This window comes from Rattus norvegicus, chromosome 20, assembly GCF_036323735.1.
Source record: "Rattus norvegicus strain BN/NHsdMcwi chromosome 20, GRCr8, whole genome shotgun sequence".
Classification (NCBI taxonomy): domain Eukaryota; kingdom Metazoa; phylum Chordata; class Mammalia; order Rodentia; family Muridae; genus Rattus; species Rattus norvegicus.
In genome coordinates this window covers 3,455,736-3,479,824 of record NC_086038.1, presented here as the reverse complement: position 1 = coordinate 3,479,824, position 24,089 = coordinate 3,455,736, and the positions used below count along the sequence as shown (strand labels likewise).

At 48.5% G+C, this 24,089-nt stretch overlaps 2 protein-coding genes, 1 long non-coding RNA gene and 1 pseudogene across 12 annotated transcripts in view; all 4 read left to right on the top strand.

Annotated features, from left to right (window-relative positions):
• RT1-CE5 (RT1 class I, locus CE5) overlaps positions 1-24,089 on the top strand; it is a 76,251-nt gene that overhangs the window by 4,306 nt on the left and 47,856 nt on the right. For 4 of the 10 annotated variants that reach the window (XM_063279109.1, XM_063279111.1, XM_063279107.1 and 1 more), the window contains exon 7: positions 16,013-16,045. In XM_063279109.1, coding sequence (XP_063135179.1) covers positions 16,013-16,045 — 33 coding nt within the window. Of the gene's footprint in view, positions 1-12,285; positions 13,296-13,494; positions 13,765-13,946; positions 14,223-15,292; positions 15,569-15,695; positions 15,837-16,012; positions 16,046-16,235; positions 16,336-16,416; positions 18,608-24,089 lie in introns of those variants that run through there. The other 6 variants (XR_010060670.1, XR_010060669.1, XR_010060671.1 and 3 more) reach the window with 4 other exon arrangements.
• Positions 1-24,089, top strand: part of RT1-CE4 (RT1 class I, locus CE4) — a 73,055-nt gene that overhangs the window by 29,412 nt on the left and 19,554 nt on the right. The gene's annotated exons all lie outside the window — the stretch shown is intronic.
• On the top strand, positions 5,976-7,116 carry Sacm2l-ps4 (Sacm2l-ps4 pseudogene; annotated as a pseudogene).
• On the top strand, positions 13,223-14,173 carry RT1-CE6 (RT1 class I, locus CE6). Its single transcript, NR_002155.1, has one exon. It is a non-coding gene; the product is annotated as an RT1 class I, locus CE6 (long non-coding RNA).

The window sequence follows — 24,089 nt, the reverse complement described above, 5'->3', positions numbered from 1 at the left end:
CATCTCTGTGCTCTATTCTTTTCATCATTATGAAGCACACGTCTGTGATCACAGGGTCACACACAGGATGGCCAGATCCTTGACCTTTCCCCAGGATGATGAGCAGCCCAGGCTGCTGTCCTGACTGTGGCTTTGTCTTCTGTGTTTATTTCCTGTGTTTTTCTTCGTGTGGAGGACTGGGCCTGTTCTTTTCCTGTGGGTGCTTCCTGTCTTGCTCTCCCCATGGATGCCCAAGTGTGACAGGAGTAGGAGGTGTTTTTCCAATCTTGTCCTACCAGACTCTACAAGGGCTGTGCTCTCGGGATACTATGAGCTACACAGATGAACTAAACTCTCCTGAGCTCCTGCCTCCTTCAAGGGCCCTCAGTTCAGGTTCTCCCCATCTTTCCCATCTTTCCCCAACTAACCCCGGATGGCAGGATCCACACAGAGAAGGGATCCACAGGCTCTCATCTCAGATCTGGCCCTGTTGGATCTGTGCTGTGCCCATGCTCCTGTCCTTCTCTGCCTCTGGGGAATCCTGGTGCTGCCTCTAGAGAAGATTCAGGGTTGATGGGATGAGTCTACTTTAGATTTATGTTTATTTTAGAAACTGGTCCAGGAATTGGAGATAGCCCAGGGGTTGAGAGCACTTGGTGCTAATGCAGATGATGTCTCAATGCCAGCACACAGATGGTTGCTCACAACCATCCATAACTCCTGCCCAAGAGCATCCAATGCCCTGTGGAGATCAGGCTCACAAATGGTACAAATAAATACAGAAAACAAAGTTCATAGACAAGATTAATAAATCTTTTCCAAACGACATTATGGGAATTTGTGAGAAGGAAATTCCTTTGTTCCAGATTCTGACCCTTGAAGGATTCTCTTCTAGCTTTGTGATTTCCAGCCAAGAGTTCCAGGAGCCTTAACTGAGATGTGTGAATACCACCTTGGTGATAATCTCTGTCAGGATGCAGCCATGTTCATCTTGTAAAGGACGACGACTTCCCCAGACCCAGCAGACAAACACTCATGCACAATAAATGTTGTATTAATGGATAATAAATAGGTCATGAGTCAAAGACAGAAAGGCAGGTGGGGAGAGGAAGGGAGGGCTCTGCTGAGGGGAAAGCTCAGGTGATGCTGACCTCAGTGTGAGGGGACAGGGAGCTGCATTCACAGCCTTTGGCTGGAGGTTGTATTAATAATCGGAGCCTCTGCAGAAGCTGGAGGTGAGTGCATGAGTTTCTCCTCTAGACTGAACCATTCCCTGCTGGAGCCTGGAGGAGGCTGATGAGCCCAGGAAACACAAGAAGTTACAGATTCACTGAGCTTACACAATGTAGCAGGTTCCTGTCAGGGTTGAATCAGTAGCACTTCCTGGAGGTGTGGGGGGGAATCTTGAGTGGAGCTTCCGGGAGCCATGCAGAGGCTTACAGTGATGTAGCTGTTATGAGTGGATACTAACACTGGGCAGGGCTGTTCAGTGATTATCTCCCGACTCACACAGACTCCCGTGAGTAACCAGGTTGCCCAGAGTTCACCGAGCTGACCATGGATGGATGCTCTCCTTGGTCTGCTGTCGCTGTCTCTGTCTGGCCTGGAGGAAATGCACTCCTCAATCAGGTGACACAACTGTGTCCATTGTTATCAGCCCACAGTGTCTATTCCAGATTTGAGATCTAAGTCCTGTTTCTAAGATTCTGTACTAAGCAATATGGTGTTGCTGGTTTCCTGGAGCAGGCACTGTAGTGGAAAGATGCATGTGATACAATGTAAGGGAATAACAAAGAACAGGTTGTGTCCGGAGCTGGAGGGCAAAAGGCAAGGTGACCAGAGTGCAGGTGAGTGGAGCAAGGTAGAGAGCTATTGGTTTTTAATTTTTGGTTTTCCAAGACAGGGTTTCCGTATGTAGTAGCCCTGACTGTCCTGGAACTTACTATGTAGACCAGGATGGCCTCAAACATAGATCATGCTGCCTCTGCCTCTGCTTCTGCTGGGATTAAAAGTTGCACATCCACCACTCTTTGAGTTATTATTATTTAAGATTGTTTAAGATTGTGTGTGTGTGTGTGTGTGTGTGTGTGTGTGTGTGTGTGTGTGTTTATAGCCAGGTCTCTGACTTTAGGGTCTGCAGGCTTGGATTTTTAAAAAACTTCTTTAATATGGTTTCTTTAATACTTCAACCTCCCATCTAGCTCACCACCCACCAGAGGTAGTGGGAAAGAAAGGCTAATAGGGTGAAGTGGGACATGGATTTGTTTAGAAATAGTTCCTTGGGGTGATTCCAATCTTTGTTGTCAGGATATGAGCAGTCAGGTCCACTAGCAAACTACTAAACAGGAATCAGCAGCCACAGTCCAGTGCACTCAACAAATACCACACTGGGAGCAGCAGTAGCACCTCAATCCAGAAGAAACCACGAGGCTCCGCCCAATTGGCACAAGTCAATGGAAGGCAAGAATCCCCTGTATACCACAAGAAGTTCTTTGGTGCATTTTCTCTCTACAAAGTCACAACAAGCAAAGATCAGCTGTTGTTGTAAAATTATAAAAACTCAAATGCTGTCTTTTACTCCTGCTAGATCCGGCACCACAGTGTCCCTAGATGGCTGGTAGATATCTTGCCAGAAACACACATCCCAATTCCGTGGCGGCCCAGTGTGTCTAGCTGCCACACACTCTCTTAAACTTAAATCACTACATGAAAGAACACACAACAATAACCTCTGATCCAATTGATAAGATATAATTGCCCACCTAAACATACAAAGCCCTGTACACATCTACCTTAAGAACATTCATAACAACCTGTAAATACACAGAGTGGTATCTTTTTTTTAAAAGAATTTTTTTTATTTTGTATGAGTACCCTGTCACTCTCTTCAGACACAGCAGAAGAGAGCATCAGATTGTGTTGCAGACGGTTGTGAGCCACCATGTGGTTGCTGGGAATTGAACTCAGGACCTCTGGCAGAGGAATCAGGCTCTTAACCATTGAGCCATCTCTCCAGCCCCACAGAGTGGAATCTTAATGCCAGCCTCCGTGTTCTCTCTGCAGTTTCTCTCCTCCAGATCCACTCTCCTTCTCTTCCCTCAAACTTTTCTCCCACCCATCCTTCCTTCTCATCCAATGACAGGCCTCGTTCTATTTTGTACCTGCCTACACCTGCATGATGACACCATCCCACAATCAGCAAGGCAATGCACAGGGGAACCAATGCCAGGGCTTTGCCTGTAGAGTCACATTTATTCTCTCAAAATATCATGTGTCTGCTTCAGCAAAATATTCTCTCACCTGTTTCTACCTCAGAAAAACATCATATGGGGCTGGAGAGATGGCTCAGCAGTTCAGAGCACTGACTGCTCTTCCAGAGGTCTTCAGTTCAATTCCCAGCAACCACATGGTGGCTCACAACCATCTGTAATGGGATCTGATGCTCTGCTCTGTGTGTCTGAAGACAGCTACAGTGTACTTGTATAGAATAAATGAATAAATCTTAAAAGAAAAGAAAGAAGACAGACAGACAGACAGACAGACTTTGGCAGCACAGCCAACTGATCTGAAGACCTAATCTAGGAGGACCAGGCCTGAAGTGAAAATTTCTGGTTTCTTTGGAGATGCAGTTGTGTCCTGAGACGTTTTTCTGGAAACTCTCTCATGAGAGGATGTTTTTGCTGAAGCAGACACGTGGTGTTTTTCTGGAAGCTGCCTGGAAGAGGGGCATGGGATGTTTTGCTAGAGCTTGAGAGATGTCCTCTTGAGAGAACTCATGGTGTTGGGAAAGAGTCTAGATATAACCCAACAGACCACAGATGACACTGTGTGGCTTTGGTTCCCCTCGCCACTCTTTGTGGATCTTCGTTGGGCTTTGCTGAAGCCGCTCTTCACTGACAACACTGATGCCTTCCTTGCCGATCGTTTGTCATGACTTTGTAGAGAGAAACAAACCAAGGAACTTCTGGTGGTGTCCTGGCAGCTTCTTCCTGCTTCTGCAGACTCAGGACGATGGGTAGAGCCTCAAAGTTGCTTCTGGAGTGAACTGCCAATGCTGACCCGTGTGAGCTCAAGTGCTGGTATCCTGACGACACAGATTGGATTCACCCCAAAGAACTATTTCTAAACAGGTGCCCATCCTCCTTTGCTCTGTTACCCTTTCCTCTCTTCTACTTCTGGTGGGTGGTGGGCTAGAGGAGAGGTTAAGACATTTAAGTAAGCTTATTAAAGTAGGTTTTGAAAACTCGAAGCCCACACAGGGCATCTGGAAGGATCCATGTGTGAGTTATGTTACCAATCCTTCCTTGGTGCTGGAGGACATCAGACTGAACACTGTGGAGACAGATTGGGAAGCTCCTTCTCTTGGACTCTGTGACCCTGAGGAACCCAGGGCTTCTCCTGTACAGACCTTCTCTGCAGGGTAGTTGGGTGGCTCAGGCCTGAGCGAGGCCCTGTGCTGCAGAGAAAAGAATCACAGAGAGCCAAGGCATAAAAATATGCCGAGTAAAATTATGGAGCTGGAGAGGTTGTTCAGAGGTGAAGAATGCTATTGCTGATCCACAGGACCTGGTTCAGTTCCCAGCTCTCACCCACTTGTAACTCCAGCCTCAGAGGGGATAGGGCGCCCTCTGCTGGCCGCCTGGGGTGCTCCATGCACGTTGTGCACAGACATACATGGAGGCAAAATACCCTTATACAGAAATATATTTTTTAAAAGAACGAAAAGGAGGAGGGAAATAAGATTTTGTTAAAGAAAGAGATCCTTGAACAATATTGGGGACACTACAGCATGGAGGAACACCTACCAACCCTACTGCAGGGCTCTAGGGTCCCCTGCACTAGATTTATACACTGGTCCTGGAGAATTCAGCAATGGAAGGCAAAAATCGACACAACTCCCCCTACAGAGTGGCCCGTGATGTTACTGGTCTATGCAGCCTGTGTGTTCAACAAATCATGCTGTTTTTGTTGTTATGTATTGTAGCTCAGGGTGACCTTGAATTCTCTTTTTAAGATTTATTTATTATGTACACGTTTTGCCTGCATACATGCCTGACAGCCACAAGAGGGCGCCAGATTCCTGAGCATTCAACTGAGGACCTGTGGAAAAGCAGTTGGTGCTCTCAACCTGTGTCATTTCTCCTGTCCCGAACTTGAATTCTCGATCCTCCTGCCTCACCTCAGCATGCCAAGTGTCAGGTGTGTGTGTGTGTGTGTGTGTGTGTGTGTGTGTGTGTGTGTGTGTGTGTGTGTGTGTGTGTGTTCAGGGGAGGAGCCAGAGGTGCAATTTGTGTTTCAGCCCGAAGAACATAAGGATCGGTGAAAGCCACAAAACAGAGGATTTGGGGCTGAAGGGGAAATTCCTGGCTGCTTCAGTATGAAGAGCCTTCCCCAGCTTTCAAAGCTCACAGCCACTTAGGTAATCCAGAGTTGGACAGGCCCCTACTCCTGTGTTCTGCTGCCGCCTGGCGGCTATGAGTGGTATCGCAGCTCCCAAGAGTCCTGGGGACTGACTGGACTGTGGCAAAAGTCCCTCCAGACTGCAGGAACTGCTTGAAGGTCTGAGGCTTCCAAAGTCCCCGAAGCTGTCTGGGTCACACTGAACAAGGGCCACAGTAAGGAACCGGATATCCCCTGCACAGTCCCCGTATCGGAGCGTTAGTTTCTCTTTCTTTTGTTGTTGCTGTCGCCCGTGATATGAGCTCCCCACCTCCTGACCCTGTCCTCACTGAGCTGCACACCAGCTGAGTTTGATGGGACCCACCCCATGAAAGGGTTCCGGGATTCTTTAGGATTAAATGCCTTTAATCCCAGCCCTCAGGAGGGCGGACCTCTGTATTCTTGGACCACATAGCAAGTTCCAGAACACCTAGGGCTATGAGGTGAATCCAGGATCCTGGGAGCCCCAGGACTGGCACCTGGAGGGAATGGTGGAGTAGGTGGGAAAGTTGTGACAAGTGAGAAAGCAGCATGGATTCCCAGGGCCAGGTCTCGGTGAGCTTACGGTCCCCCGGCCTGGTATAGCCAAGGTCCTGGGGTATATAGGGTAAAGGAAACAACCTCAAATTACCCTTTCTTTTCCTGACAGCTTCTTTCACCTGAAATTTCCTCCCATGCTGTAGATGGGACATGGGGACTGCTTCCTGCCACTCACCTATGTCCCAGCTCTTTACTTTCAGGACAGGGTCTAGGCTGACCTTGGGCTTATTCTGTAACTGATGCAGCCTTTCCCACCAGTGCCTCGGGCTCCCAATTAACCAGGACTGCAGGTCTACAAACCAGCCTGGCTTTTGTTTAAGACTTGGTCAAGGTTCCAGGTGATGGTGGTTCACACCTTTAGTCCTAGCCCTTGACTAGGAGGATCTCTGAGTTTGAGGCCAGCCTGGTCTACAGAGTGAGTTCCAGGACACCTGGGGCTACACAGAGAAACCCTGTCCCAAAAATCAAAGAACTTGGTCAAGGATGTTTCTTCACTCTAGAACATGTGGGTCATGACCCCTTTGAGGGCCAAAGCACCCTTTCACAGGGGTTGCTTAAGACCATCAGAAAACACAGATGTTTCTATTACTATTCTTAACAGTGGCAAAGTTATAGTTATGAAGTAACAATGAAAATAATTTTATGGTCGGGGTTACCATGAAGAACTGTATTAAAGGGTCTCACCAAGGTTGAGAACCACTGCTCTGGAAACTCCATACAGAGGTGGGGCAGAGGGCAGTGGGAAGGGTCTGGGTCACATGGACATGACAAGGTCTGTTTTGGAACCAGGTCCACCCCTGCCTCGACACATGGGTGCAGGTGTTACAGGCCCTCCACTCTCAAAGGAGCTGTGACAGCCACTTAGAGGACAACACAGACAATCTCAGAGTCTGTGTGGATCTTTCCCATGGTAGCCCTCAAGACAGTGCACAAAGCTATCACCTTCCCAGGCCTGTGGCATGTGCCACCCTCCTGGAGAGGTACAAACAGTCCCCACCTGAGCAACTATGCCACTCCTGGGCCAGAAGCACCAACAGGCCTTGGGCTACGACTCCACCCTCTTGCTGCTGCCCACCAGGAACTGACTAGATCTACAATAAAGAAATGATGGAGAATTCAGATGCCCAGGGACAAAGAGAGGACATGGTCCCAGCACACTCACACAGAGCTCCGCGGGGACTGCAGCCCCCCAAACTTTGTCAAGTTGCTGGAGGCTGCGCAGCACTGAACAGGGCCACGGGAGGAGCCACCCCCTTGATGCCCGCTGCCCCCTCCCGGGCTGGGCGGGACCAGCACCTTTGAGGACACACATTGAGTTCACAGCACCTATCCATGTGACTGGGCCCAGGTCATTCAACACACTGTCGTGAGAGTGCACTGCATACACATGACACAATGCACAAACCAGACGTGCATACATTTAAAAACTTCAAGGGTGAGGTTTCTGGGCTGAGGAGGTGGCTCAGAGGTTATAAGCACTTTTGTTCTTCCAGGAATCCCCAAGTTCAATTCTCAACACCCACGTCAGCCCTGAGCCATGTAATTACAGATGGAGGGAGAGAGTCGGCTTCGTGTGTGTGTGTGTGTGTGTGTGTGTGTGTGTGTGTGTGTGTGTCCCATTTCGTGTCTTGTTGTAACTGACTGTTTTTTTCTTCAGTTGAGCAGACACGGTAGAGGAATCACCCATTCTGGATTGTGCAGTCTGTTGTAGAAGAGGACGCAGGGGTCAGGGAGGAAACACTACTGCCCCACCCCTGACACCTCAGCCCACCCTCTCCATGCCTCTCTCTGCGTCACCACCACTCCTAAACCTAGTCCTGATTTATCAGAGTTGTTTGTCTGTTTGTTTTTGTTTTTTTTTTTTAACAAAACTAAGAATGAGGGGGCTCGATAGATGGCTCAGTGGTTAAGAGCACTGACTGCTCTTCCAGAGGTCCTGAGTTCAATTCCCAGCAACCACATGGTGGCTCACAACCATCTGTAATGGGATCTGAGGCTTTCTTCTGGTGCGTCTGAAGACAGTGACAGTGCACTCATATATAATAAATAAATCTTTAAAAAACCTAAGAATGAAGCAACTGTGTCTGTGGTGTCTGTAAGTGCTCCGTTTGGGTGGGACTTGAGCCAGGGTCACTCTGAGGCTTGAGCCCTGTTGTGGGGCAGGGTCATAGCAAGGTAAGGCCCAAACCCGAGAGGCTGTGGCTCCCCAGCTGCCTTCTCTTCTGGTTCTACTCACTTTCTAAAGTTTTTTTCTAAAACACTTTCAGATGTTTTAAGATAGAAACCAGGTCCATGTTGGCTGATGACCTCATGAAAATATACGCTTGCATATGACTGGCAGTCATCTTTACTGTGGTTAAAGAGTACACGCCCTGTGAGTTCAGGATCATCTTCAGATGACCACAGAACAATAACTGTAAAATTTTTTTGTTCTAGTGAGCTTTCTGTGTATCATTGTATCTCTTTGTAGACTAAAGAAACACCAACCAGACTCAAGGATTTCTGATTGGCATACATTTTTGTATGAAGATAACAATTTATGGTTACATTTGTTACAACGTACTATATTTTTGACTCAACTCTGGTTTGGAATATAGTGTATGTAATTATAAAAATTTAAGGTTTTGAATGTCTACTTGGCTTATCAAAAGCTGGTTTAAGATGTGTGTCTAAACTCCTCCGCCTTTGTTAACTGCTGAGCACCAAGCTGCTATAAAGTGTAGATAAGCACAATACACGCTGGATGAATAAGGTAGGCATTTCATTCTAAAATTTTAGGTTATAAGAGCATTATATGCATTCATGCCTTTGTGATTGTGACAGACTCCTGGAACCACAGTTACAGACCATTGTGCCTTCGATGTGGTTGTTGGGATTTGAACTCAAGACCTGGGGAAGAGCAGCCAGTGCTCTTCACTTCTGAGCCATCTCTCAACCAGTTATATTTGATAACAAATAAGGTATACTGAATGATACGTTATACATTCAGCGTCACCATGACATTTGTGTAGCTTTGTGTCCTTGTTCACTTTGTTGGGCTTTAGCTATTGGAAATCTGAGTCATAGAAAAACTGTGGTAACCTATAATGGTATGCTATAAAGGCAAGATACCAGTCTCTTATGGACCAAAGGTTAGGGCATTTATGGTTTATTTGGATGATAAAGGAGCTTCATCTCAAATTACAAAGGCTTAAACTTAACAGAGACAAAGTTGCAAAATCTGAATCTTAGGAAAGTTACCCACACTTAACAATGCACGTAAAGAACAGGAACATGGTTTATTAAGCTCCTGTGTATGTTTCCAAAGTTAAGCACAAAACAAGTTACTAAAAACTAGGGAAGTTTGGGGGTTGGGGATTTAGCTCAGTGGTAGAGCGCTTGCCTAGGAAGAGCAAGGCCCTGGGTTAGGTCCCCAGCTCCGAAAAAAAGAACAAAAAAAAAAAAAAAAAAAAAAAAAAAACTAGGGAAGTTTGTTCAGGTCAGATATCCTTACTATTACAGCCCTCAAAACTTTTCAGAGATCTGCTGAATATGGCATTCAAGACGTTGGAAAACTGATGCTGCCCTGTGTCCTCTGCCTGCACTGAAATGAAGACTCCCACAGTGGAACCTTCAGTGATTGTCCAGGTAAGGGAGAAGTCTGTCACTTTTTTTTTTCTCAGAGCTGGGGACTGAACCCAGGGCCTTGCGCTTCCCAGGCAAGCGCTCTACCACTGAGCCAAATCCCCAACCCTCTGTCACTTTTAAGAGATTTGGAAGCTGCTTGGTCTGTACTTCCTGCTTACTCAGGTGAAATTCATGCTCCTCAGAGCTCTGATGGTGTTGACTAGGGAGAGTTTTGTCAGTTGAACCGCAAGCAACAACACAGGCTTCAGGTGCTCCTCAGTTCTCTCCCTGTGTAAACATCATAGGCCACTTTCCTAGAGTTGCTACTGTGTCCAGACACTGATCACATGGTTGCGAGATTCTAAGAAGAGATAAATCCATGCAACAGATTTCAATGTCACTTTTTACTCTCCCTTTTTGTAAAGGAAGTTGTTTTACAATGATTGCTCTCAGTAACCACCCACCTGCATCTTGTGGTGAGTAATTGGATAAAAAAACTGTGAAGTTTATGTAGGTTCTGAGGATATGAAAGCTTAAGTTGCAAGACCCTTAAAACTGTGCTTTGAGATCGGTGGATGTGACTTATAAAGGTCTGAAAAAGTGCTTTAACTGCAATTTATAAAGGTTTAAGGAGGGGCTGGGGATTTAGCTCAGTGGTAGAGCGCTTACCTAGGAAGCGCAAGGCCCTGGGTTCGGTCCCCAGCTCCGAAAAAAAGAACCAAAAAAATAAAAAATAAAAATAAAGGTTTAAGGAGGTGTTTTTTTTGTTTGTTTTTTTGGTTTTTTTTTTTTTTTTTTGGTTTTTTTTTTTTTTTTGGTTCTTTTTTTCAGAGCTGGGGACCGAACCCAGGGCCTTGTGCTTGCTAGGCAAGTGCTCTGCCACTGAGCTAAATCCCCAACCTCTAAGGAGGTGTTTTAAGGTGTGCAAATGCAATTTGTAAAGGTATAGGAAAGTTATTTAAGGTGTATGTAAAAACGAAAACGTTTCCCATTTCTTCCTTCTCTATGCTATTTTTTTTTCTTTTTTCTTTTTTCTTTTTTTTTTTTTTTCCGGAGCTGGGGACCGTACCCAGGGCCTTGCGCTTGCTAGGCAAGTGCTCTACCACTGAGCTAAATGCCCAACCCCCTCTATGCTATTTTTATATTAAGACCTAGAAAGCTCAGAATTTAACATTCATCAATGGAGTTTCGGTGAGTTATTGACCTAACTATGATAAACTGCGATTTCTATTACAGTCACAAGCTCAAGATTATGAATTTCCTATGGTATGCTATACTTCTAAGTACAGACTTAAAAGTGCTTCTCACTGAGCTAAAAAATGCCAGTCCAATCTGTATACACCCAGTGTTCTGGAGAGAGGAAAGAGTGCTCATTGTTTTAACGCCAAGTCATTTTGGGGTCCCCATGCTTTTACTACAACTCAAAGGCATGAGACTGCTGCCTTTTCTACAATGTGACATCCAGTACAGAACACAGTGGTATGTTAGCATGTCTAAAATTTATTTAATCTTGTAAACTTAAAATATCTTCTAAGCTTTGAAGAATCTATCTGAATCCACCTCTCATGAGTCAAATGGTTTCCAGATAAGTACTGTTGATAAACAGCCTGTTTCGTCTCCTTCCTATTCAGTTTATTCCCAAGGGTGGGGTTTCCTCCTCCTCTCTGAGGTCTTGGGATGCCCCACCCCCAACTAATGGGCCTAAAAGTTTCAAATGATCACCTAAGGAACAAATTTCTTCTAATCTCCTTAACTTTACCTTCTGATCCTTATCTATACAGATGTGCTTCAGGGAAATGCTAGCTCCAGGTGTTTCCTCAAAGTCCGCATGCCACACAGCTTCAAAGCACCTTCCCCATGATGGTTCAACTTAAAGATGAGACTGCATTTCTCAGCTGCAGATGGCCCTGCAGAGCCTGGACAGTGAGGGGACAGTCTGCTGTTTTTGAACCTCCCCAGCTTCCCAGCTTTCTTGGGTCCTCGGAGATATTGCCATACCCCAGAGAGCAGGAGGCAGTCTAAAGAGCATGATGACCCTGTGAGGCCTCATGGATCACCCCTTTCTATTTTCTCACCGTACAGAGTAAATAAGAAGAAGGGATGTCTGTAACCAACAACCACCCACGTTCCAGAACCAGCCTGCTCTCAGACCCTCAGTGTCAGATGCCAAATCATCACCAGCCACCAAATGTGACACATTTCCACTGTGGCCACAAGTAGTGCACCCTTATCCTGCCCAGGTCTTCGCAGGCGGCTCTTTTTCTCTTCCATGCCCACCCCCAATAAATCTCTCACATGAAGCCTGTTCTGTGCTGTGATCTTTGCAACATCCCTTAGCCCTCTGATCCATGCGAAACTCTAAGAAGCCTCCCAGGGTCACCCTGAATGTTTGCCCAGCTGGGCAGGTGTCTGGTGGAGCAGGACCTGAAGCTGCATGAAGTCTGAGCAAAGACGGAAATTGTAAACGGACAAAGAGTGGAAGGGCGCTTCTTCTCATTCCTCTTTTAATACTGTCTGTCTGTCTGATGTGTTGGCATGTATGCATGTTGTACACATGTATGCATGTTGTACACATGTATACATGCATGTATGTACATTTGTATGTATGCATGTATGTATGTTTGTATGTATCTGTCTCTATGTGTATCTATATCTAACTCTATCTATCTGTCTGTCTATCTATCCATCTATCTATCTATCTATCTATCTATCTATCTATCTACCTATCCTACCTACCTCTCCTCAATCCCTCCAAAATCAGATTGGCCTGCTCTGAGGGAAGAAAATGTCCCTATTTCTCCCCTCCCCCCCACTTGCTCTGACTTTATCAGTCTCTCCTGTGATTATATCAGCAGCAGCATCCAACAGGCAGGGGACAGACAAGTCCTCAGGACTGAGGGGCAGGGATGAGGTGGGAACCCACCCCTTCTTTGCATTCCAACTGTTGTTTACCTTGGGTCCTCCATCCAGAGGGTAGGTCAGGGGGAGGAGCTCATCCACATTCTCCTCCCTCAGCTCTCCCTGGGCGACCCTGCACCAGGAAGCCATGCTGTCTGCATTTTGTCAACCTGACACAAACCAAGACAGATTTGGGAAGAGGATCCTAAGAAGAGAAAATGCCTCCATCCAGGGCCGCCTTTAGGAAAGTCTATGAGGCATTTTTAAAGTTATTATTAACGATGAATATGGAAGGACTCAGCCCACTGGAGGTAATCCTGGCTGGTGGTCGTGGATTGTACAAGAGAACAGGTTGAGCATGCCATGAGGAACGAGGTAGTTAGCAATGGTTCTCATGGTCTCTGCTTCAGCTCCTACCGCTAGAGTCCTGCCTCAAGATCCTGCCCTGAATCTCTTCAATGATGGACTGTGATGTGGAAGTGGAAACTGAAATAAATCCTTTCTTTCTTCCTCAAGTTTCTTTTGGTCATGGGGTCTTATCATAGCAATGGAAACCCTCACTAACACAGAGGTGCACAAGGGCCTTACTCTGCTCCCTGAGTTCTCCTGCAGCACAACCCTGCCCTTCTCTTGCCCGGAAGCCACAACCTTCTTTACAGCTCCTATGGATCTGATTCGCTCTGACCTCCAACTGGGTAGTGCTATCTTGGGTTGGTTGTAAAGTCCATGCAGCCTGACTCAGACCTGTTCCTGATCTCGGATGGGGGCCACGGCGCCGCCCACGCTACTCCTGCTGCTGGCGGCCGCCCTGGCCCCGACCCAAACCTGCGCGGGTGAGTGCCGGGTCCGGAGGGAAATGGCCTCTGGGAGAGGGGCGGGGAAGGCACCTGGGAAGCCGGGTCTCCACGTCGCACACCAGACCCTGCTCCTTCTCCACCGGCGTCCAGAACCCCGCGCCCTGCTCCCTGCCCGGCCCGCGCACCCGCCCGGGGTCCCGGGAGGAGATCAGGGTTTCACGCGCACCGCCCCCAGGCTCACACTCGCTGCGGTATTTCGTCACCGCGGTGTCCCGGCCCGGCCTCGGGGAGCCACGGTTCATCTCTGTCGGCTACGTGGACGATACGGAGTTCGTGCACTACGACAGCGACGAGGAGAATCCGAGGATGGAGCCGCGGACGCGGTGGGTGGAGCGGGAGGGGCCAGAGTATTGGGAGGAGGAGACGCAGAGAGCCAAGAGAAGGGAGCAGTGGTACCAAGGGAGCCTGAGGAACCTGCGCAGCTACTACAACCAGAGCGAGGACGGTGAGTGACCCCGGGTCGGAGGTCACGACCCCTCCGCGTCCCCACACGGCCAGAGAGGTCCCTGGTCCCAAGTCCGAGGTTCAGGAGAAGAACAGACACGGGCCGGTTTCCCTTTCAGTTTTGAGGAGTCCGCGGGCGGGCGGGGCCGGGGTGGGGCGGGGTCTGACCGCGGGGTCCCGCAGGCTCACACACCTTCCAGAAGATGTATGGCTGTGACGTGGGGTCGGACGGGAGCCTCCTCCGCGGGTATGTGCAGTTCGCCTACGATGGCCGCGATTACATCGCTCTGAACGAAGACCTGAAAACGTGGATGGCAGCGGACACGGCGGCACAGATGACCCGGAGCAAGTGGGATCAGGCTGCTGAGGCAGAGAGAAAGAGGGCCTACCTGGAGGGCGAGTGTGTGGAGGGGCTCCGCAGATACCTGGAGCTCGGGAAGGAGACGCTGCTGCGCTCAGGTGCGGGGGGCCGCGGGCTTCTCCTCCTCTGCCCTCGGGCTGGGGCTCAGTCCTGGGTAAGAAGAAACCCTCAGCTGGGTGATGCCCCTGTCTCAGAGGGGAGACAGTGTCCCTGGGTCTCCTGATCCCTCATCACAGTGACTGCACTGCCTCTCCCAGGGCCCAGCCTTCTCCCTGGAGAGTTCTGAGTCCCTCTCAGGAGGGAAGGAGAGAATTTCCTGTCTTAACAGCAGGGGCTCCCTGTTGTCAGCCATGGCCTCTCCCAGGCCAGGTCCTCTGCCCACACCCACTCTCTGAGCACACTGACTCCTGTCATGCTGAGTGTGTCAGCCCTTACACCTCAGGACCAGAAGTCTCCTTTACCTCATAGGAGACATGGACTCCACTACACTAGGCTGGTTCCCCCAGTTTCTAGAACTTTCCAAAGAATACATTCTCACAGATCCCTCCCTGATGTGGGGTTTGCCTCTCTTCCACACCCCATTTCTCTCTCTTCCTACAGTGGAGAATGGTCCCATGAGCCCTTGTGGGGTACTCTGGAGGAACATAAATTGTGGGGTTTCTTTTTTCTTTTTTTCTCGCTTTCCCCCCTCCCCCCCCCCAGCTGGGGACCGAACCCAGGGCCTTGTGCTTGCTAGGCAAGCACTCTACCACTGAGCTAAATCCCCAACCCTGTCGCTTTTTCTTATTTCTTACTTTCTTTTTTCTTTCCTTTTTTTTTTTGAAGGCATTATTTTGCTTCTAGTCAGTGTTTATCTGCTAATACATATTAAATAACTTATTTTCCATTCTTTCTTCAGTTCTGTGACTACCCTCTCATGCTATAGAATATCACATAAGGACGGTCATGTTGACCCACTGGAATCATGTGGATTCCCTCTTAGCTTCTGAGTCCCTCAGGAAAGTGTGCAGTTCTCTACTGAGGGGACCAGCTCTCCCTGCAGCTCACTAGTCGATGACAGTTGAAGTGTCAGACTGACACAGTTCAGTGTCATCATTGACTTAACTGTGTCCTGTGTAGATTTCAGTTTGTCTTGTTAACTGTGTGATTTCTTAAATCTTCCACACAGATCCCCCAAAGGCACATGTGACCCTTCACCCCAGACATGAAGGTGATGTGACCCTGAGGTGCTGGGCCCTGGGCTTCTACCCTGCTGACATCACCCTGACCTGGCAGTTGAATGGGGAGGACCTGACCCAGGACATGGAGCTTGTGGAGACCAGGCCTGCAGGGGATGGAACCTTCCAGAAGTGGGCATCTGTGGTGGTGCCTTCTGGGAAGGAGCAGAATTACACATGCCATGTGGAGCATGAGGGGTTGCCTGAGCCTCTCACCTTGAGATGGGGTAAGGAGTGTGTGGGTGCAGAGCTGGGCTCAGGGAAAGCTGGAGCCTTCTGCAGACCCTGAGCTGGTCAGGGCTGAGAGCTGGGGTCATGACTCCCACCTTCATTTCCTGTACCTGTCCTTCCCAGAGTCTCCTCCATCCACTGACTCCAACATGGAAACCAATGTCATTTATGTTGTTGTTGGAGCCATCTCTGCTGTGGCCATCATTGCAGCTGTGATCATTGGAGCTCTGGTGTGTGTTGTGAGGAAGAGATGGATAAAAACAGGTAGGAAAGGGCAGGGTCTGTTTCCCCTCACCTTCTTTAGGAGAGTGCTCTGCTCATTAGTGGGAAACACGGTCACACCCCTCATTGCTACTGTCTCCAACTGGGTCCTCTGTCAGTTCTGGAAACTTCCTCCTCACAAGACCTTCCTTGAACTCTCACAGCTTTTCTTCTCACAGGTGGAAAAGGAGGAGACTACGCCCCTGCTCTAGGTTAGTGTTGGGGGCAGGAGTGTCCCTGAGGGTATTGGAGTGAAGCTGGAGATGTTGGGAGCTCAGGGAATCCACTGTAGCTCCTCCAGAGAAATCTTCTGGGGGTCTCAGTTGTACGGTGATGTGAATACATACATATACACATACACATTTACAGATATACATATACATATGTTTTGTTTTTCCCTAGGCAAGGACAGCTGCCAGAGCTCTGATGTGTCCCTCGCAGATTGTGAAGGTGACTCTGGGGTCTGACTGGGGAGGGACAATGTGGACATGATTGGGTTTCAGGGACTCCCAGTATCCCCTGTGAGTGGAGGGTTGTTGGGCTGTTGTCTTCACAGTGATGGTTTGTGACTCTCGTTCTCTAGCATGAAGACAGCTGCCTGGAGTGGACTGAGTGACAGACGATGTGTTCAGGTCTCTCCTGTGACATCCAGAGTCCTCAGTTCTCTTTAGACACCAGTGTCTGATGTTTCCTGTTATTCAATGTCTTCTGTGTGAAGAACTGTGGAGCCCAGCCTGCCCTGCCCTTCAGGACCCTGTCCCTGTGCTGCCTGCTTTCCCCTCCACAGCCAACCTTGCTGGTCCAGCCTTGGTGTGGGGGTTGGGGACATCTGCATCCTGTGAGTCTGTGCTACCCTGAGCTGCAGCCCCTCATTCCACACTAAAAATAGGAACCTGAATGTGAACTTGATTGTTCACATCCTTGACCCAAGTGTTGATTGCTTTTTTGTTGGGAGCGATGCCCTTGAAGCCCTCCACTATTAATGTTATTATTATGGTTAGAATTAAGTATGACTGGGTTCATAGAAACTCCCCAGCCAGCTGCAGGAGACTAATACAAATCTGGTGATCAAAATGAATAATAATATGATAAGGCTGTGACCTTGTTGAGAAATATATCTGACGTTAAGATACCCAATGTGATGACCTGTAACCTTTCTGAAAAACCAACATCCTACTGACTAATAATATGACAAACCTGTGACCTGTCTAACATCCTGTCAACATCAGCCTATTCCCTGACCACACGAATATTGTGTAAATGTTTCTTACTTCCCCCCTCCCTCTGTTACCCACGTTATGGTATAAATTCAGCCTTGGGGAAAAATAAAATTGTCGCCTTGATCAGACTCTTGTCCTGGCGTCCTTCTTCGTGTCTCTTGTCCCTCATTCTCTTCCAGATACACCCAGCACCCTCCTTAACTGTCCTGCAGGACGTGACACTTTTGAAATTTCTAGATGGAATATTTAGAGGTTTTTTTTGTTTTGGTGTTTTGTTTTTGAAAAAAAATAAATGGCAGATGGAGAAGCTTCCAGAGTCTGTGTCACTAAGCTGTGTGTATCTGGTGGGACAGGGTGAGGATGTGGGAGCTGAGTGTGGACAGGGCTGTGCCCAGGTGTGCTCAGTCAGTTCTTGTCTTTGATGGGCTCAGGCCTCAGCTCTGTCACCTCCAGGCTGTGCCCTCTCCATCACTGTGAAGACATGGGGAGAGTCTGTGATCACAAGGACACAGGGAAGGCCAGAGCCTTGTCCTGTCCCCAGGATTATGAGCCCCCAGGGCTGAAGATCAGAGACTCAAGTGGGGTCCTCTAAAGTGCAGGGTGCATAAGACGAGTCACTACATTTCCTCCCACCCACTTGATTTAGCTGCTAATGATGAGTTCGGGAAGCTGCCCTGGGCTCTCCCTGTAGCCATGCTGCTGTGGTGATTTCTGCTTCTCTCCAGTGTCAGGGAACTGAGGTGTAGGATGTGCTTTTTTGTGAACTCTCAGGAGCACATACCCAGCTGAGATAATTGGCTTAGACTTTTCAAAACCTATTTTCAGTATTGGGATTCTTAAATATGTAATCTCCCTTCTCATCCAAACCCCACCAAAGGACATGGAAAAGAAGTGTTATGAGGATACTGGAGAGGTGGGCTTGTTTAGAAATGGTTCTCTGGGGCAAATTAATCTGCAGCTCAGTTCACAAGAATCAGCAATGGCTGGTCAGTTCAGAAGAAGCTGGGAGGCTGAGCTGTTTGCTGTGTAGTAGTTCCTGAGGTCAACTCCAATCTCTAATTGACAGTACAGCAGCGGTCCAGGTCCGTAGTGTCAGGATGGCAGACACAATCATCAGCGGTGGCACAAGGCAGCAGAAACTGCCAGGCCTCCACCAAATCGGCATGAGTCAGCAGGACTGAGCAGGACCAGCAGGGAAGCCAGGAGAAGTTCTCTGCTGTGACTCCATCCACAAAGCAGAGCTCTGGGAAGGTGAAGACTGGAGACCAAGGAAGCGCTGCAAAGCCAGCTGTGCAAGCCGCCCCCACTGTCTACTGTGTCCTCTTCATTCTCCCTCCAAACAGCACGTATCCTCCACGAGTCTTGCCTCAGTGAAATTCCACTTGAGTCTGTATCAGCTGACATATCCCGAAACTTCCACTCTGCCCACCAGCCCACTGCAGAGGCAGCGAGAAGCCACCAGCAAATCACCAGAAGTTTTTGGTGCATTTCTCTCTATGGAATCAGGAGAAACGGTGACCCATAAACAATGGTAAGACTCAGCCATAGCATGCAGCCTCGTCTGCTGTCTGTTGGGTTTTAATTACATTCCTTCCAAACATCACGTGACCCATCACGTGTCCTGTCACGTGTTCTGTCACGTGTCTGCCTTATCATGACATCTTTTTACCTGTGTCTGCTTCAGCAAAGCATCATCTGACTCAACTGACTTTCCAAAGAAACCAGAAGTTTCCACTTAGCGCACGGCGATGCTTCTCTCTCCTGTAACCTGGGCACCGCCCCCTGAAACTCTTATACTCCTGGACTGTCTTACCTTTTCCATCTGGTGTTCTGGAGGTAACTCCCTGAAGTCTCTTAATCTCCACCCCCAGCTCTGTGCACCTGGGTCTTGCAGCTGATGCACCTGTGGTTGCTCTGCCTTTGGGTGGCTCTGTATGGCAAGAGAGCAAAGTCCCCCTCAGAGGCCTGTGACCATTTAAATCATCTCATATTCATAGCACTAAAAACACGGGAGGCAGAAGCTGAGGTAAAAACCTGACAGCTCAGCAAGGAAACTTTTTTTTCTTTTTCTTTTCTTTTTTTTTTTTTTTTAAGATTTATTTATTTCATTTACATGGGTGCACTGTCGCTGTCTTCAGACACACCAGAAGAGGGCATCAGACCTCATTACAGATGTCTGTGAGCCACCATGTGGTTGCTGGGACTTGAACTCAGGACCTCTGGAAGAGCAGTCAGTGTTCTAACCGCTGAACCATCTCTCCAGCCCAAAACTTTATTTTCTTAACTACATGCGAGATATCTATTTAACAAGCCTGATGCTACAACTAAACTCCAGCTCTTCAGAAATCTCTGTCTGTCTGTCATTCTTCTGAGCTGCTCTACCCTTCTCTTGGGCTCCTCCAAGTGCAAGAGACCAAGAATACAGGGCTTGTCTTATTCTAAGGACCACAGTAGCTAATACAGACAGTGACACCCAAGCTCTCGGTGCAAATATGGGGTCTTGCAGATGTGGTGCCAGGGAAATGTTAGAGATCCCCAAATCCAGACAGGAGCTGATCTCGATCTGAGGTAATCACAGTAGGGCCTTTTCCTTTGAACCAGCTCAGGCCAGCGCACTGTGTCCTGCAGGACAGTTTTGTTGATGAGGAGCCCCGAATATCTACTGGGGCTCACTGTATCCCCAATAAGTAAGCAGTAAATGTGGGGGAGTGTGCAAGCATCTAATTGGAAGTTACTACGGCCTTTGACATCATTGGCTGGTGCTGGGAATCGTATCATAAACTTAACTTCTGCTTCCCTCTGCATTGGTGGTCGTTGGACAGGGGATGGGCTTGTAACCGGGGGTGCAGGTTTGTCTGGGTGTAACCTGGAGACACAGGTCCTGATGGGGGTTGCCTAGGGACTGGGGCTAGGCTCAAGTTTTGTTGGGACGTAACTTGGAAACTAACGCTAGGCACCAGCCTGTTAGTTTGCCTGAGTTCAAGTTCTCTAAAATGGAGTCTGGATTGAGGCTTTGGCCTCTCCCAGCCATAGCGGGCTGACACTGCCACAGGTGGGGCCTGGGCCAGAAGGCTTGGTTCTCCAGAGTCACCCAAGGCAAAGCTGGTACCTATCTGGCCAGTAAATGCTTTTTCTAATGTCATGGTGGACATCTCTTGTATGAGTCAAGTCCAGGAAGGAAGGAACTTTCCAAAGGAAACCTTCGATCCCAATGATTTCCAAGGGGACCATCGAGAGGGCTCAGAGTGTAAAGGTGCTTGCCACCAAGCTCTGCTCCCTGAGTTTGATCCAGGGAAGCCACATGGTGAACGGAGAGACCTGAGTCCTCTACGTTATCCCCTGAGCCTCGCGTGGGCATCATGACACGCACAGCCCTACACATAACAATTAAATCAGTGCAATAAGAAGGATCCATAATGGTTTCATGTAGGTTGATGTCCTTATGCAGGTGAAGGCAGACACAAGATCAAAGGAGGCCTGTCATTGGGCAAGAAGAAAGGGAGGCGGGAACAGGTTTTAGAAGGAGAGGGGGGAGCAGAAAGGGAGAAGCAACATGGAGGCAGACTTAAATGATCCTCACCATGCATCTCTGTAGACACAGGTTGTTATGAATATTTCTTTAGGGATGGATTTCTATAGGCAGATTTATCTTGTCTACGTGGGCGGTTTGTATCCTTATCAATCGGATGTGAGTTAATTGTGTGGATGCATTGCACACTGAGTATTTAACACATAAACCTGGGTGTTGGGTTGCAGTCTGTTGAGTGATGATCTCACTGGGTTGTTGGGAGAGTGAGCAGAGTCCCTGACAGGAAGCTGTGCTAGGCTATGGAATGCTTGGGGCTAGCGTGATGTGGGGCCACCCTAGCACAGACCGAGGAATGGGATGTGTGTGTCAAGCGTGGTAACAGCCCGCCAAGGGGACAGTGTGTGAAAGCGGCTGACACAGAAACAGCTAGAGCACGGGAATCTGCATGGAGTGGGAACTCGCCAGAACCGGTCGTGAGCTTTATTAATTATACCACAACTGTTTCCTGTTGAAGGACACAGAAACACACGTGTATAAGTTGTGTCCAATTTGCCTCCACACTTTCCAGTGGGGAAGTTTCCTGTGTCCAAAACCCATGTTGTGATGAGAAGCTGACAGAAGGATTAAAGGACAACCTGTGCAAGGACAACCACGGGCATTTTCAATATTTTATGTGTTATGTGTTTACACTATTGCTGTGTGGTGTGTGTGTGTGTGTGTGTGTGTGTGTGTGTGTGTGTGTGTGCATTGTGTGTGAATCAGGGCAATCCCCAGTGGTGGTTGTGTTGGGGGGTGGAAGGAGTCAGAAGACAGCCTTGGGGAGCCAGTTCTCTCTTTCCATGTGGGTTCTGGGGGACTGAACTCAGGTGGTCGGACTTGGTGGCAAGCCCTGTTACATGAGTCACCTCACCATCCCGGCCTGGGTGCCCCTGCCCTGTTTTTGGAGGTCTTGAGGAATTGAACCTGGGACCTGCAGTGTACAAGATGGGCACTCTAGTCACTGAACCACATTCCCAATGTTTAAAACACAGTCAGCAGACAAGGGTTTTCTGTTATTTCAAAATCCCATACTAAAGCTTTGGGCTAAAGATGGAATTAGAGCCTACCTATTAAAAACAGACATGGGTGGAGTACAAGAAACACTTTGGTGGGCTGGAGAGATGGCTCAGTGGTTAAGAAAACTGACTGCTCTTCCAGAGGTCCTGAGTTCAAATCCCAGCAACCACATGGTGGCTCTCAACCATCTGTAATGCGATCTGATGCCTCTTCTGTGTGTCTGAAGACAGCCACACTGTACTTATATAGAATAAATAAATAAATCTTTAAAAATAAGGAAAGAAAAGAAACAAACAAACAAACACTTTGGCAGCACAGCCAACTGATCTGAGGACCTAATCTAGGAGAACCAGGCCTGAAGTGGAAATTTCTGGTTTCTTTGGAGACTCGGTTGTGTCGTGTAATGTTTTTCTCGAAACTGTCTCATGAGAGGATGTTTTTTTCTGAAGCAGACACGTGGTGTTTTCTGGAAGCTGCCTGGAAGAGGGGCATGGGGTGTTTTGCTAGAGGTTGAGAGATGTCCTCTTAAGAGAACTCGTGGTGTTGGGAAAGGGCATAGATATAACCCAACAGACCAGGGACGACACTGTGTGGCTTTGGTTCCCCTTGCCACTCTTCGTGGGTCTTCGTTGGGCTTTTGAAGCCGCTCTTCACTGACGATGCTGATGCCTTCTTCGCCGATTGTTTGCCATGACTTTGTAGAGAGAAACAAACCAAGGAACTTCTGGTGGTGTCCTGGCAGCTTCATCCTGCTTCTGCACACTCAGGCCGATGGGTTGAGCCTCAAAGTTGCTTCTGGAGTGAACTGCCAATGCTGACCCGTGTGAGCTCAGTGCTGGTATCCTGACGACGCAGATTGGATTCACCCCAAAGAACTATTTCTAGACAGGTGCACATCTTCCTTTGCCTGTTAACCTTTCCTCTCTTCTACCTCTGGGTGGGTGGTGGGCTAGAGGAGAGGTTAAGACATTTAAGTAAGCTTATTAAAGTAGGTTTTGAAAAATCTAAGTCCACACAGGGCATCTGGAAGGATCCATGTGCCAGTTATGTTACCAATCCTTGCTTGGTGCTGGAGGACATCGGACTGAACACTGTGGGGACAGATTGGGACTCTTGGACTTGTGACCTTGAGGAACCCAGGGCTTCTCCTGTACAGACCGTCTCTGAAGGGTATTTGGGTGGCTCAGGCCTGAGTGCGGCCCTGTTCTGCAGAGAAAAGAATCACAGAGAGCCAAGGCATAAAAATATGCTGAGTAAATTCGTGGAGCTGGAGAGGTTGTTCAGAGGTGAAGAATGCTTATTGCTGTTTCACAGGACCTGGGTTCAGTTCCCAGCTCTCACACACTTGTAACTCCAGCGTCAGAGGGGATAGGGCGCCCTCTGCTGGCCGCCTGGGGTACTCCATGCTCGTGGTGCACAGACATATCGTGGAGACAAAATACCCTTTTACATAAAAATATTTTTTAAAAGAACAAAAAAGAAATGAAGAAAAATAAGGTTTCTTTAAAGAAAGAGATCCTTTAACAATATTGGGGAACATTACAGCATGAAGGAACACCTACCAACCCTACTTCAGGGCTCTAGGGTCCCCTGCACTAGGTTTATCCACTGGTCTTAGGATTGAGCAACGGAAGGGAAAAATCGACACAACTCCCCCTACAGAGTGGCCCCTGATGCTACTCGTCTATGCAGCCTGTGTGTTCGCCCAATTATGCTGTTTGTGCTATGTCTTGTAGCTCAGGGTGACCTTGAATTCTCTCTTTAAGATTTATTTATTATGTACACGTTTTGTCTGCACATATGCCTGCCCGCCAGCAGAGGGAGCCAGACCTTATTCTAGAGGATTGTGAGTTACCACGTGATTTCTGAGACTTCAACTCAGGACCTGTGAAGAGTGGTCAGTGTTCTCAACCTCTGAGTACTCTCTCCTGTCCTGACCTTGAATTCTCCATCCTCCTGCCTCACCTCTGCATGCCAAGTGTCGGGTGTGTATGTGGGGGCGGGGGGCCTGCACGCGCATGGGTGCGTTCGTGCGTCTGTCTTTATATGTGTGTGTGAGGGTGTGTGTGTGTGTGTGTGTGTGTGTGTGTGTGTGTGTGTGTGTGTTCAGGGGAGGAGCCAAAGGTGCAATCTGTGTTTCAGCCCGAAGATCATAAGGATCCGTGAAAACCGCAAAACAGAGGATTTGGGGCTGAAGGGGAAATTCCTGGCTGCTTCTGTATGAAGAGCCTTCCCCAGCTTTCAAAGCTCACAGCCACTTAGGTGATCCAGACCTGGACAGGCTCCTACTCGTGTGTTCTGCTGCCGCCTGGCGGCCATGAGCGGCATCGCAGCTCCCAAGGGTCCTGGGGATGGACTGGGCTGTGCCAAAAGTCCCTCCAGACTGCAGGAACTGCTTGTTGGTCTGCAGCTTCACGCGCCCCCGAAGCTGTCTGGGTCACACTGAACAAG